This window comes from Malus sylvestris, chromosome 15 (genome assembly GCF_916048215.2).
Source record: "Malus sylvestris chromosome 15, drMalSylv7.2, whole genome shotgun sequence".
Lineage (NCBI taxonomy): Eukaryota > Viridiplantae > Streptophyta > Magnoliopsida > Rosales > Rosaceae > Malus > Malus sylvestris.
Window position 1 is genome coordinate 47,356,674 of NC_062274.1, and position 15,228 is coordinate 47,371,901.

The window sequence follows — 15,228 nt, forward strand, 5'->3', positions numbered from 1 at the left end:
CGAGACGTGGTGGTGCTGCGATGGTTGGCGATAGAGGAAGGGCGCTTGGTGTTGGGGATTTGGGTAGTCGGTAATCACGATTCTGCAAATTTTCTGGGGAGAAGGCTGATGTTGGTGATATTTGGAGTTCTTGGGTATTTTCATTTAGTGATTTTTTTTTTTTTAAATTTGTAATAATTTTTTTTTAAAGCAAGAAAAAATTGAAAAAGAAATATGTAGGGTTATTTTGGAAATAATGGTGGGTGGGAAAAGAGTTGATGTATTTTTTTTCACTTTTTATGGTGGGTATAAATATAAGGTGGGTGGGGAAATAAGACATTGGGGTGGGCATATCACCACTTTTTATTTTTGGCTCGTGGGGCCCACACATCACAAACTCTCCACTCTTTCTTTGCCGTGTGTCCCTCTTCCCTCACTTTCCTGGTCTTCTTTCGCTCTCCCATCTCTCCCGTATTTCTTCTGCAACCACTAAGACCTTCACCGATGAGTTGACCCCGACGAGCACACCACCCACTAAACTTCCCTATAACAAACTCAGACCAAGTTGAGGCTTTTCCTTTTCCTTCTCTCCCTAGCAATGACACCATCATTATTCATATATTTTTCTCCGATGAGATCTCAAGTTTCCAGCTATGGTAAGTTCCAAAAACCATCCAAAACTTCTTGGATCATGTTTTGGTTTATGTTTCTAGCTTTTCTAAGGTCTTTGTGGGGGGCGGGGGGGGGGGGGTTTGGTATAGAAACGGTGTGGGGAAAGTTTCCCAGTTTTTCGACGTGTATCAGGCAGCTTCAAGCCATTTTCCAGCCAACTCCAACCACGATTTAGTCCCATTTAGGTATATTTCGAATCCTTGCCTTTCTAGCTTCAGTTTGGCTTTTAAATCATTGATTTTGGTTGAGTTTTGAAATCGTTATGGCAATTTGAACTTTCCGGCCAATATTTTCCAGATCTAGCCTTCTTCTTCATTTGGGTCCGGCAGGTGCGACTTACGAGCCCAATCGGATATGACCTGGCCCAATGAAAAAAAAAGCCTAAACCTTTGGGCCGTTGACCCAATCCGGTCTATTTCGGAAAAGGAATTTGGAATATTCTCTAAAATATTCTTTGAATATTATTGGATATTCCTTGTGTTGACTTTTACGAAATTTTCTTGGAAACCCTCATAGGCTAATTTTGACATCCCGAGTCTGTTTTTAGTGAAATTCCGAAGTTTCAACATAGTGAACCATCGGGGCGGCTCGATTGACTTTTTGGGGTTGACCATTGACTTTTTACGAAAATTGTTTGAGACCCTTCTTACTGTATTTCGACGCCCTAATTGTGAATATGCACTCCGTTTTCTCAAATTTTAGTTGAGTCCTACTAATGGGTCCCAATATTATGATTAGGTGCGATTACTATCAGAGACTCCGGCTTTCCTAGCTCGAACGATTATGATCTCGCAAGTATCTGTGAGTGGGTCTTTTCTTTTATATAGTATATATATTTGTTAGTTTCCACATATATTTATTAATGAATTTTCTACGTGATTACCATAATTAAATTAACGTTTATAAGGAATGTCGTATTATTGGGAAATTATGAAATAATCTTACTGGATGCATAGGTAAGCTTACTAAGGGGATGCCTCAATTAGATTTACGGCTATGAATATTATTATGTTAATTAGAATTATTGAATTATCGATTTACCGTTACATGATTATAATTACGTTATCTGCTCATCGTGTGCTACACTGTACTCACCCAGGCTTCACGTGTATGTTCACATCACATCGTATGCTCACTTTGGATCCATTGTAGGTGCCAATCCTATCCTAGATTGCTATAGGCAATTATGACTCGTATGTGATGCACATAACGCTAGTCTTCATATGATTGTAGTATTAAAGAGTAAATCATAATTACACCCAGTCCTGTCATGTCAAAATACCTCTGCAAGAACTCATGTGTCAGCATATGTCGATGAGCACTTGATATAATATGTTTGTTTATGCAGGATTATGTGATTACCAGACGTTAGATGTTTATTTCTAAAATATTATGACATACTAAATTCTTGTGATATTGCAGGCTAAGGTAAGTATTTTCATACTATACGTAGTATGTATATTTTAGAAATTATACGTGTTTTACGGCGAGGGATTATTATGTTTTCGAAAAGGTTTTTTTACATAGCTTTATTTTTAGGCTCACTTACCTTTGTTTTTCACCCCTCCAGGTTTTAGTGGTGGAACTTCCGTGTCGACAAGGATTCTTAGCAAATCTTGGTATTGGTGATTATCTTAGATGGTATAATTCTTGTCCTACCTTTATTGTACTTTACTTATGCTCTGACATCAAGTGTGAAATGAGTTTATTCCCGCTCACATGCGCACTCTTGCATTTAGGCTTAAATTTATTCTCATTTTCCACATCACTACACTTTATGGCTTCGTCACCTTCCTGGTGTCAGCCATAATAACTCGATCCGGAGTCTAGATGGATATTCTGAGTCGGAGTGTATCACTACGCAGCATCGTAAAATTTTGCCCAATGCTAATTTTTTTCAATTACGAATTTTCCTTTTTATGTTTGCGTAGTATATATATATATTTTTATGTTTGATCGAAGAAGTTGCATTATGTAAGGTTTGGATGCATGTTACTCATGACCCGCTAATAGGAAACCAAAGATCGGATAAAGATATGTGACACTATGTGAATGATCGATAATCTTACACAAAAAAATATGAACGAATATTACCAATAAACAATGACATGACACAACGACAATGGTTGAAAATCTCATCAGAAATCTAAAGTAATAATGACACGTGAATGATAAAACGAACAATGCATAAAAAACAAAAGCAGAAATCAATATACAGGAAATGAGTTGTACACGGATTTAGTAAAGCATTCACCTTTTGGCTTTTAAATATTAATTACTCTTGTCCTTAGTCAATAGGTAAAGTTGTATAAATAGAATTACTTTTCAGAATAAATAACAAAGAAATGCTAAAGGTACTCCCTCAAAAATAATACTGATCGTGAACTCTTTGCACACAGGTCGCAGTTTAACCGTACTTTTCGTAACAACATTATAAAAATTCTCAACGAGCGGAAATATGCTGTCATGCACGAGTCCCATTTGGATCAAAAGTTGTGAGGTACCAAAGGCATTGCTCCGAGAAATTTTTAATTGTGATAAGAATATAAATGATATTTTAATAGGAATAGATGTACCACCATGTACTGATGCCACTGAAAAATCTCTCCACTGCTCCAACAACTCGCAAATGCTGCAAACACAGTTCAGTTATTCTGCAACTCATCTTTTTCTCTTTGCCCATCAAACAAAAGTTATTCCGGCAAAAAAAGAAAACAAAATTCAGGTACTCTCTCTCTTCTCTCTCCTCTTTCTCCCTCTCCCTGTTCTTGCTCTGCTACTGCTAGGGTTTAATTCGAGACTCATATCACGTTTTCATAGATTAATTTTTTGAAATTTTAGAACAAATGTCTCATGAACTGCTGCTCTTCTCTCCCTTTATGGAACCCAATTTTCGTTTTTATTTTTTTTATGGGTTTGGATGAAAATTGAAAACTTTTTTTAAATTTAATTTATAATTTCTAGCCTCTACATTTTTAGTTTATAATTTTTTGTTAAACCCAGACCTATCTCTCCTCTTCGCGATCCCGAACCCAGCCACTACCACCGCTTCGTCCCGTTTGTTTATCTCCTTCAAAGTAAGTCTAACTACGAATTTGAAATTGTGAATTTAAGGATTTTGATTTCGAATTGGTGAAGAATTTTAGAATTTAGGGTTTTAATTTGGGATGAATTTCAGGGTTTAAGAATCTGTGAATGTGAATTTGGGTTTAAATTTAGAAATGGAGGTTGAATTTCAGAATTTAGGGTTTTAATTTCTGTCAGGATCAAAGTGTTGGGTTTTGATTCTGCTGTCAACAAGCCGCTGTGAGAGCTATGTCCACAAACGAAGGCTTTCAAGGTATCCAAAACTTTACCCCATTTTTTGCTATTAAGTCTAATATAATTCCTTGGGAAATATTATATTGTTCTTTTCTCTTTTTTGCTTTGATAAGAAACTATTTAGTAGTTACATACAATGACTTGATTTTTATTTTATTTGTTATTTGTTTTTTCTATGCCTTTTGAACATTGGATGACCTTGTTAAAAAGGGTTGTGCCCAGATAATTTCATCCTTAAATTCGCGGGGTTTATCGCATCTACAACATGTGGAAATTGTGCGAGAGAGGTTAAGATCATAATTTGAAATGAAGAGTAATTGAATTCATGAGTTTAAATCTTATTTGATTTAAAGCTGTTATTATCTTTTTTTGGAGACTTTACTGGTGAATGTGGTGGAACTGAACTCTGAAGTGCTTGCCATTTTAACCGCGAGTGCCAAACTGGTTTTGTAATGTGTCAATGGTTAACATTGGTTACTCCAAAGGGAACTAATAGGTGTCTTCTGTTCTGGCCTTTTAGTTTTATGTGTACTCAGGTTTACTTAGTTAACAAAAGGAACATTGAGAGTTCTTGATCAATTAATCAATGGGTGTACATTGTGTGGTAAAACTTATCCTTGCAAGTAGTAATACAGGAACAGTCGACGAAATATCATTCTTCTAAACAGATTATGTCCCACAAAACAGGTTCTCCTAGCAAATTCTACTTATATTTGTGGGGCCTGGTCGGAAAAGTAATTGTACATCAACTGGCCAGGAAATTAAGTGTCTTTCCCCTTCGAAAGAAGACTCATGTAGTTTCATGTTGCATATATGTATATTTCTCATTTATTTATGATAAAGGACATAATCAGTGTTTACAGATAACTTTTTGTTTTCTTATATTTAATAAGCATTGATTTTTGTATCTTCTTTCGTATACTTCCTATCCGCTACAAGGTGTTTCAAATTGCTATGTATTCAAGAGCCAGTTACAAGAATATGCACAAAAAGTGGGAATGCCTACACCAGTATATGAGACGACAAAAGAGGGTCCTTCCCATGCGCCTTCTTTCAAGTCTACAGTAATAGTAAATGAAGTCAGATACGATTCTTTGCCTGGATTTTCCAATCGTAAGATAGCAGAGCAGTCAGCTGCTGAAGTGGCTCTTGTGGAGTTAGCTAAATCTGCTGATGTTGATCGATCAATCTCTCAGCCTATTGTAAGTTGTTTATCCTTAACTGAATTATAAGTACAAGCTAATATTGTTATTAGTCTGAGTCGTCTGATCTTTTTATTGCCCTTCAAATCCCACCGTTTTGTTCTCTTTTCTCTCTCCCCTCCTCCACATGGTAACACAGATGTCAGTATGTACATATCTAGTTAATTAAATTGTAAACCTCATGGAGTGGTTACTTTCATTATGAAACTGCTTTGAGCATGTTCATATAACAGGAAGGAATAAATGGCTCCTGGCCGCAGATTTATGTGAGGCAAATGTTATTTCGTTTCCCTCCCCTTGCTTGTGTGTAAAACAACCATTTACAAAAAGATGACCTAGAAGAGTCAGATTGTATATGTTTTTACTGCATTAGTGGTCTAGTTGCTGACCTGTAGTTGTGTATGAAAGAAGCTTACAATTGAATGTTATGGGGCCTTGGTTGTATTCTGCTTTATGTCTACCTTTCAACTAATGGCATAGATAATATTTGCCATTCTTGATCTTATTAGATATGCGGTTGTGGTTTATGCTTGACTAACTTTTTTTTTTTTTTAACAAAGAATTTGATTAAGAACAACAAAAGTGGAACCGCAAGAAAAACAAATAATTAAGAATGAAAGTCTAAACGGGCACTAAAGTTATTGATAGAGGATACGACATAACAGTTTGCTACCTAAAGCAATGTGTAGTATCCTTCTTTTTGTTCTCAAGAGCTCAAAAGTTTTCTGCCCAAACAACAAATTGTCAGCTGAACCTGACTTCTTGTGCCCTGAACACGTGTAAATGTAATTACAGACGTCCATATGTATGTTTCTATTTTGATCCGTATGAATTTATAATGTCCAATGCCTTTTTAATATTTGAATTGTTTTATTTTTATCTTCAGAAAAATGCATTGGCAGTGCAAATATGTGTACCATTTTAATCACGGCTGACCTTGATTTTGCTGTTTGTTCTAGCATGAAACTGGCTTGTGCAAAAATCTGCTTCAAGAGTATGCACAAAAGATGAATTACGCTATTCCTCTATATGAGTGCCAAAAGGAAGAAACCGCTGATAAAACACCACTATTTTCATGTACAGTAGAGATTGGGGGAATTCGTTATGTTGGAGCTGTGGCAAAAACGAAAAAAGAAGCTGAGATAAAGGTAGCTAGAACTGCTCTTTTAGCTATCCGGTCAAGCAATTCTGAGTCGTCTAAGGAATCAGTTGGGAACACTCAGTTAACTGTGGTTCCATGTAAAAAAAGGCAGGCAGCACCAATTACTAATTCCGAAGAGACTGCTGATGTTCCTAAACCAAAGAAACCTCGACCTCAGAAGAGGAAGTTTAAGAAGAAACCCACAGGAGACAAGGCTGGCCAGGCTCAAGTACAAAATGAAGGCAACTCTGAAGTAAACATGGGTGGTAGCGAAATATCAGGAAGTGGAGCCAACGCACAAGTTCAACCAATGGCTGCAGAAGCAGCACCAAACACTCATGAATGGGTGTCTCATTCTCACTCTGAATGGGAACCTGGTTTGATTCCCTGCGATAATGATGTTAGTGCTACACATGGGCGGTCAACAGCTTCGTATTTCAATCACAGTGACAGTCAAACTCATGATCTGGTAGCAGTTCCACCGTCATATCATGATGCGGGAGCAGTTCTTTTACCATATCATGATTCTGGAGAAGTTCCATTGTCATATGGAAATACGACGCCCTGGGCCACGGAAGCGAATATGGCGCCTGGAGCAGGAGCAGGGCAGGCGGTTTCACATGCAAGCAACTCCGGGGTGCCTTATTTCGAGGCTTCAACTGTCACGGTTGGTATGAATCAATCAGAAGATGAATCCAAGCAAGGTGACAGCCAAACTCATGATGCGGTAGCAGCTCCGCCGTCATATCATGATGTGGCAGCTGTTCTATTGCCATATCATGATGCTGGAGCAGTTCTATTGCCATATCATGATGCTGGAGCAGTTCCATTTGGAAATACGACCCCCTGGGCTTCAGAAGCGAATATGGTGCCTGAAGCAGGAGCAGGAGCAGGGTGCGCGGTTTCACATGTAAGCAACTCCGGGGTGCCCTATTTCGAGACTTCAACTGTCACGGCTGGTGTGAACCAATCAGAAAATGAAGCCAAGCAGGTGCAACATATGTGCTAAGAGCATTCCCTTCTAATCAAAGAAAAGAAATATATATGCTAGGAGAGGACTTGTTACTATCTGAGAGAAATGCAGTGCAGTTGTTTGCAGCAAGGTTTTTTTTTTTTTAAGTTAGTAAGAATTTGAGGCTTTAGTAGGCTTCGTTTAGATTATGAACTATTTAATTTACCGCCCCTGTGTCAGACACAATTGATTGGAATAGTGATTTATGGACATGATTAATTATTAATCTCTTCTTTCTATTGGGGTCATGGACATGACACAATCTGATAATTGTAAAAGGCGGCTTCTCAAATACGAGAGAAAATCGGTTAGGGTTGTTTGAACACATGAACTGAAGATTTACGAATGCTTCGGTTAGAAGATACAACTATAAGGCGGAGACTCAAGGTAAAAGGGGTAAAGGAAGGTCTAGGAAGGCTCATAAAAGAGATTGTACGAAAAGATATCGAGTACTTGGGGCAAGCGGAAGATTTGGTGTAAGACCGAGGGCAGTGGCGCTATGACTTGGTGTAAGACCGAATGTAGTGACATTTTAGAATTCATACAGTCGACCTTAATTAGTGAAATAACACCTAGTTGTTGTTTGTTGGTCCCTCAAATGTCTGTAAAAGACATGTCGGAGGCTTATCAACAATTATTGTTATGTGGGGGCAAGTTTCTAGGATGAGATTTAAAAAATGGGTGAAGTGCCGATTTAGTTTCTAAACTATCAACTCAATAAAAATTAAGTCCTTAAATTATTTTTTCTGTAAAATAAGTCCCTAAATTCATTCAAATTTTCTAATTCCATCCCTATTATTATATTCAAAGCTATTTTATCCAATTTTTCGTCAACTTAAGTCACTTGACACACTTTAGAGTTTAATATCGTCATTTTCTTGCATATAAGCCTCTAACATTTTGTATTGATTACGAATCTAACGTCTAATTTGCCCTCAAAAATTAACTTACACTATTTCTTATGAAAAACTATCAATTTACCCTCCAAAGTTAACTCGATACACTATTTCTATTTGAAAAACTACCAATTTACTCTTTAATGTGTATCACATGCAAGTAACGTGATTTATATTGACTGAAAGTTGAATATAGAAGCTTTGATTATAATATTAGGGATGTAATTGGTAAATTTTTATATTCAAGTATTGATTTTTCTGAAAAAAATAAATAATTAAGGGATATAATTTTCAATAATTTGATAATTCAGAGACTAAATTGGCAGTTCACTCTTAAAAATTATAACTTAGTATAATGTGAAGGTTATTATAATTTATAATTGGACTAATTTTGGAATGAATTTTTTTTATAATTATTATTTTTTTGATAATATAATGATATATTTATACTAAGAGGTTGGAGAATATATTTACACTAAATATGTTTTTGTTGAAATTGTGTGACTGTGTAAATCTAAAACTACATGAATGAAACTCTCTTTGTTAACCAAAAGAGGGTGAAAAGACTATTTAGTCTTTTATCACAAAAAAAAAATGATGGGCAATAATGTAATTTTACAGGTTCAAATTTTATTTATTTATTATTCAAACCCTACCTACAAGTAGACCTATAAACGGGTCAGGTTTATTGGTTTTGTGTCGGATTCAACCCGATCCGTTAAGTTAACGGGTCATCCGAACCCAACTCGTTAAGCTAACGGGTCATCCGAACCCGACCCGTTAAGCTAACGGGTCACTTGTTTCATCCGTTAACACCTGTTAACAATTATTATTATTATTTTTTTGCATAAAGTTTATTTTTTGTCATTAAGACTTTACTAAAATTACTAAAATATCCTTAACTAACGGATGTTAACGGGTATTAACGGATCCTAAGGGGTTGAACCAAAGTGACCCGTTATTTAACAGGTTGTTAACGGGTTCACTCGTTAACGACCCGACCCGTTAAACATCCATCCAAATACAAATATTAATGAGTTGGGTCGAGTCGGGTTAACAGGTTGGGTAAAAAATGCCAGGCCTACCTACAAGTGATGTTAAAATATATCCAATATTAAAAAAAAGTCAAAAACAAAAACCTCCCACCCCAATTGTTCTCTCTAATTTCTCTTAATAAGTGTATTTTTTTAATATTACACGCACTTTGAAGGAATGAGTTAAGTTTCAGAATATACTAACAATAATATGATTCAAACCCACAAATATTGAGAATCAAACTCAAAACCATTCACTTACAAAGAAAAATACCATTAAACGACAATGCTATGTGGTGGCAATAACTTCAAATTCATCACAACAGTTTTGCAGCAAAACATTTTAGTCGTCGTCTATGTAAACGGTAGCATACGAAAAGTCTCGATTCCCAGAGGATCTGATCTTACAGCCCCGCAAATTTAGATCCCAAAAGCCAACCGATCCTTCGAGTCGAAGCAAAATGCACGGACAACCTCGCAAACCCGCGAAGCCGGAAGACGAAGCCGCTTCCGCCGCCAGAGCCGAAGCGCTCCGGGCTCTCCAGTCGCACTTCTTCTCCAATCACCACAACAAGGTTTACACCGACGAAGCCTTACAGTTGAGCGGCAAACTCCTCGAGCAAAACCCCGAGTTCTACACCGCTTGGAACTACCGAAAACTCGTCGTCCAGCAAAACCTCGATCGGTGCTCCGAGTCCGATCCCGACTCGCTCAAGTCCATCATCGACCGAGAACTCAAACTCGTACGCACGCATTTACTTATTCAATTTTCGAAAAATGTCGAAGTGGCGCTTTATTTTTGTTGAGATGAAGTTCCAATTCATTGAAATATTGAATTGATTGGGGTTTTGTGTGTGTGTGTTTTAGGTAGAAAGTGCTCTGAGACAAAATTTTAAGTCGTACGGAGCTTGGCATCATCGAAAATGGGTGCTAAGCAAGGGGCGTTCGGTTTTAGACCGTGAAATGAAGCTTCTCAAGCAGTTTCAGCAGCTGGATCCCCGGAATTTTCATGCTTGGAACTACCGGAGGTACGAGTTAGTTACAACTCTCCCGCTCGAGGAATGAAGAGTCTGCGATTTCATATTTGCGTTGGATGATATCGGTTTCCTTTATTTTGTTTATTTTGATGCCTTTACAGGTTTGTTGCTGCATTGTTGAACCGATCGGACGAGGAAGAGTTGGAGTATACTAGGGAAATGATAGAAAACAATTTCAGCAATTACTCAGCCTGGCATAATCGTAGGTACGTTATAATGGGGTTTACTTTTAGTTTTGAGCTTTCTGATACTCTTTTGTTAACTAAAAGTTTTGTATGGATTGAAAACATTGCAAAACATGTGCTTTATATGCATATGCATTTTTGGATATTGTGAATGCTACTTGTTTTAATTGGTTAGTATATTTTAAACATGTCACTGCATGTTGCATTGCCACAAACAGTCATACAGATGTTAGATGAGCAAGTCTTAAGCCCCGTTGCAGAAACTAGAAAGAATAAACGCCGTAATTGGTTACCAATTATTGCAAGACAAAATATAGCAGGAAAAGGAAATGCGGACGGAAGCTATTTTATTGGTTATCCATGTTTCAGTTTTTAAAAACCGTGGACTGAAGATTGAAACAAATAATCAAATTTTGGGAAGTATCTCTTTATTACAGCTAACTTCTTTTCAGATTCACTTAGGGCATTTTAGTTAACAGAAATAGGAGCAGGAAGGATTGGGAGAAGTTAAAAATAGGGGAAATAAGGAAACCGAATCGGATCAACTAGTCCCCCCTAGTTGATCTAATATTTTAGGTATTTGATTGTGGATTTCAAGGGAAAGCTCACACTTTTCCGATTCCACATGTGTTAGTAAACACGTGAAATTTAAGAAGTGAAAGGATTCCCATACCTGTATGTTAGTAACTGCAGTCTGCAGGGAACTAAAGAATAAAAATGACTTCAATTCCTATTCCTGCCCTTCGTCAAGAGAATTATAGTCATTTAGTTATATTTCTCAACAATGTTTAGAAAAATGTTTTGTTCCTCTCCTTTGTTATTTCCAAGAATGTGGAGAGAATGTATAGAGAAAAAAAAGGTTTTCATACCATTGTCACTTATTGCTTTCTGCATATATTACATATGTAAATGAAAACGACTTTCTTTCCTCTGCTTATTTACAAGCCAAATGAAGGCAGTCTTTTCAAATGTTGAACTGAGTATGCTGCCTGTTATATTATTGTAATTTACCCTGTTATATTATTGTAATTTACCTTGTTCCTAGTGTACCGATCACACGACTTTTACTAGTAATCTTCAGGCTAAGTCAAATTGAAAGATAATTACGTAATTGCATCAAATAACTTTATCTTCCTAAGGATTCCTTTGGTTGCACTATATCTACTCGTTGGTTGTCTTGCAAATAATTTGCAACAGTGAGAAAAGCTAAATTTTTTATTATAAGTTTTATCTCATGAAACATGTGTATTAACTAATCGAATATCTTGGGGAAATTGCGGAAATTGCAGTGTGCTCCTGTCTAATTTGATGAAGAAAAAGGCTCAAGGGTTTTTCCCAAAAGAGAAGGTTCTGAACGATGAGTATGAGCATGTACACGATGCTATTTTTACGGATCCGGATGATCAAAGTGGTTGGTTTTATTATATTTGGCTTCTTGATCAAACGATGAAAACAGATGCTCCTCTTCTTGTTTCTTCCTGGCCGGCCCATGGTTCTAATGTAATTTTGTCGAGAAATAGGCAAGCAAGTGACTATTCTTCGTCTCCATTTGGTAGTTTCCACTCTGATTCAGGAACAGTACCACTGATTATTTATTTCAATCAAGCTGTTGAAGGTGTAAACTCATCCAGTATAACCATTGAATCTTCATTTTCCACAAAAGATCTTGTTTGGAAACCAGTCTTACAAAATAACTCCCATCTCTCCCAAGTTTGGGTTACACATATTAAATTTCCGGATGCAAAGGCCCAGTCTTCAGAAGCTTATCAGCTGAAAGTTAGTGTTGGGCAGACTCAGGGTCTCATTTCTGCAAGTGGCTTTCATTATAGCCATCCTACCCAGTTTGCATTCAAAGTGTGTGTATGCCCTATTGAAACTGAACCAGCAGAAAAGCAGGGCGAGGACATAGTTTTGTGGACAGATGAAAATTTTCACGCGTACCAAACACAATCTCAGGAGCTACATGAGGTAGTTCCTATTGGTCAACTAAGTATTAATGATGTCCATGAGCCTACGGCTTCAAATTGGTGTGCAGAGAGTATTGCTAATGAAATAGCACTCTTCCGAGAATTGGTGTCAGAGATAAATTGGTAGACCTCCTACATTTTATGAGAAGCTTGAATGTTTGAAATTTCAAGAGTGTTAATAATCCACTTTTGATATAATTTTTGCAGTAAAATTGGAAAGCTTACACTAGCAAGGCTATTAACAGCTCATGATGTTATCCTGTCTCCGTGTACAAACAAAATGGTCCACTCTGACGAAGTTCTTCAACTATATACTGACTTAATAAAGTTGGACCCATCACATTCTCAGTATTACAAAGACGAGCACAGCCTAGTTTTCCTGCGGAAGGTAATTACCTCTTCTCCACCTCTTGTAGTAGGTTATGATCCTCTATTCTTTCAGGGTGATGCTGTTGCATGTGCTTCTGGATTTATATTCTTCTGTGACTGTATCAGTGGGTGAAGATCCTGACCTATTTGTGGATTACACCGACTCATAGATTGTAATTAAATAATCTAATTTCTTCAGTGGTAAAGTGTATACCCTGGCTGATAGAATGGATGCTATACTTATGCTTGATTATTTAATTTTTGAAGTGAAAAATATCTATTTTTGTTAGATTAGACCATGTTTATGACTGTTATAAGTGGTCTTTTTCTGAGACTGGTCCAATATAATGTTGGTATTTGTTTATAGAAGCCACATTTGAATTTTGATAGACAACTATTTTTGTGTTCTGTGACAATTAAGATTTATTTGGATGTCATTAAATAAGAACTTACTAAAACTTCCATTTACTTTAGGTTTCCCATTTTTTGAAGTTCCGCAGTTTGTTACATGTTTATAACTAATGCAGATAACTTCCAATAGGGAGTCTCTGCTGAGACATTGCTTTAGCCATAAAAACTTGGCTTCTTCGAGCATTGGTAATGATGTATGCCTACGATTACATGTTTATAACTAATGCAGATAACTTCCAATAGGGAGTCTCTGCTGAGACATTGCTTTAGCCATAAAAACTTGGCTTCTTCGAGCATTGGTAATGATGTATGCCTACGACTAAGCAACTTATCATTATCGCGGATGGGGTCTGTTGAGAAATTACTGTGGGTCCAAATGCTGGACCTCAGCCATAATGAACTTCATTCACTTGAAGGTATACTTCTTTTGCTCATGTTGTGCATCTTAAACGCCTATGTGGTCTCCACATTTTTATCCAAGTATTTTCCTCAGATTTATGGAAAAGTTATGATTTTATAAAATATATTGTTCTTTAGTAGTTTTCTTTGGGCATTCAGTTCATGTGGGGCTGATATAGTCGGGAACAAATTCAATATTTAAAGGGTTGCCTTACCAGTAGTATCTAGGAAGCGTGTTGGAGAAAATCACCATGATTAGAATTTTGATTTTTTAAGCGTTCTTTTTCTTGCTAGCTGCTGGACTGTAGAAAATTCTTAAAACAGAGAAAACTGGGTGGTTGCACCAGTGGGACAATATAGAGGGGTTGTCTTTGGTTTTCACCTGATCCGAAGGCACTAAAGCCCTAAGTTGCACGGTTATCTCTAATTTAATGAGGCTTTGACTGTACATTATGCATCCTAGTACTCAATAAGCTTTGTGGTTGATTGTTTTTCATGTAAGAGGAAAAATGTCTTATACTTGGGCCTTTGGACAGGGTTGGAGGCCATGCAGCTTCTATCTTGCTTAAATCTGAGTAACAACAAGCTCGGCAGTTTCACTGCTCTGGGGCCTTTGAAACTGTTGAATTCACTGCAAGTTTTGGATATCTCGTACAATGAGATAGGTTCACACACTATCGACACGACAAGGTATCAATGTTCTACTCCTCTTTCTCATACAGAAGAAGCTAGTTGGAACAATGAAGAAATTGTAACTGGGGGAGCCGATGTGAAAAGTTATTGGGAAGCTTTTCTGATATTTAAAGGCATGAGCTTGAAGCAGTTAGTCACTGTGGGAAACGCAATTTCTGTTGAAAACTTCAAGTCATTTGTGGTCAAGTGTGTTCCTACACTCGAGTGGCTGGATGGCGATAAGTTGCATTGACCTTTAATTCCGGCTATTTTTACAGTGAAGAGTACCATGTACTGATAGTTAACCAAAGAGAACACATGATACGTTGCTAGTTTTGACCCAGATTATTAACTCGTCGGTAGGAGCATAGACTACAGGTTTTCAATTGTCTTATGTTCTGGTGAAAATGTGTTTTTGTGTGTTTCAAAATATGCGTCATATAGAATGCGTTTATTTTGCAGTCACGGTGCATTGGTTTTGCCTAGTTTTGATTGAAGTTGTTAGGTAATTACAGGGTAGCGACCAAATTTTCTGGAACTATTATATTATTACAAAGGGAGGTCGTCGGACATGGAAGAAACCGATCGAGTAAATGCTACCCAGAATAGCATTGAATTAGAAAAGTGCGGTGGCTGCAGCGCGGACAAATGACGGAACTGTAGAGACCTTGAAAGGAAGAAATGGAGGAATTTAACTGGCAGGGTGATCAAGCCATCTTGCATTCTTCTTGCTGCGGTGGCTTGTATTTGAACTGCACAGCAGATTGCAGAAAAATATCAGAAGGCTAAATAGTGAAACCAACAATAAATGTTTTTGCTAAAGCGCAACGGGGGGAGGATATAGCATTACTATTTCGGAACTCTTTCAACGTTGAGAAGAGATGTATTACTAGACTAAGAATTAGTTGGTAACTAACACGTGTTTCAGCTA

At 37.1% G+C, this 15,228-nt stretch overlaps 2 protein-coding genes across 4 annotated transcripts; both read left to right on the top strand.

Annotated features, from left to right (window-relative positions):
• The first annotated feature begins 3,220 nt into the window (after positions 1-3,220).
• Positions 3,221-7,553, top strand: LOC126603738 (uncharacterized). 3 transcript variants are annotated; one of them, XM_050270688.1, is made up of 5 exons: positions 3,228-3,376; positions 3,655-3,728; positions 3,916-3,991; positions 4,912-5,174; positions 6,134-7,553. In XM_050270688.1, the coding sequence occupies exons 3-5, from the start codon at positions 3,967-3,969 to the stop codon at positions 7,322-7,324; spliced, it is 1,479 nt and encodes a 492-aa protein (XP_050126645.1). In that variant the 5' UTR covers positions 3,228-3,376; positions 3,655-3,728; positions 3,916-3,966; the 3' UTR covers positions 7,325-7,553. The 3 variants fall into 3 exon arrangements, with proteins under 3 accessions (XP_050126644.1, XP_050126645.1, XP_050126646.1); XM_050270687.1 differs by lacking the exon at positions 3,655-3,728 and having other exon boundaries at positions 3,221-3,376; XM_050270689.1 differs by lacking the exon at positions 3,655-3,728 and having other exon boundaries at positions 3,240-3,376; positions 3,898-3,991.
• Positions 7,554-9,563: 2,010 nt separating this feature from the next.
• On the top strand, positions 9,564-14,758 carry LOC126603737 (geranylgeranyl transferase type-2 subunit alpha 1-like). The gene is made up of 7 exons (XM_050270686.1): positions 9,564-10,000; positions 10,125-10,285; positions 10,396-10,500; positions 11,769-12,569; positions 12,654-12,834; positions 13,456-13,642; positions 14,162-14,758. Exons 1-7 carry the CDS (start codon positions 9,719-9,721, stop codon positions 14,548-14,550), a joined length of 2,106 nt encoding a protein of 701 aa, XP_050126643.1. The 5' UTR covers positions 9,564-9,718; the 3' UTR covers positions 14,551-14,758.
• The last annotated feature ends 470 nt before the right edge of the window (positions 14,759-15,228 follow it).

What these genes read in the sequence shown, in the direction of transcription:
- LOC126603737 (XM_050270686.1), top strand. Translation starts at nt 9,719, where the DNA reads ATGCACGGACAACCTCGCAAACCCGCGAAGCCGGAAGACGAAGCCGCT. An exon ending in CATGCTTGGAACTACCGGAG is followed by an intron (nt 10,286 to 10,395) that starts GTACGAGTTAGT and finishes ATGCCTTTACAG; the next exon opens with GTTTGTTGCTGCATTGTTGA. An exon ending in TTGGTGTCAGAGATAAATTG is followed by an intron (nt 12,570 to 12,653) that starts GTAGACCTCCTA and finishes TAATTTTTGCAG; the next exon opens with TAAAATTGGAAAGCTTACAC.
- LOC126603738 (XM_050270687.1), top strand. Translation starts at nt 3,967, where the DNA reads ATGTCCACAAACGAAGGCTTTCAAG. An exon ending in CACAAACGAAGGCTTTCAAG is followed by an intron (nt 3,992 to 4,911) that starts GTATCCAAAACT and finishes ATCCGCTACAAG; the next exon opens with GTGTTTCAAATTGCTATGTA. An exon ending in GATCAATCTCTCAGCCTATT is followed by an intron (nt 5,175 to 6,133) that starts GTAAGTTGTTTA and finishes TGTTTGTTCTAG; the next exon opens with CATGAAACTGGCTTGTGCAA.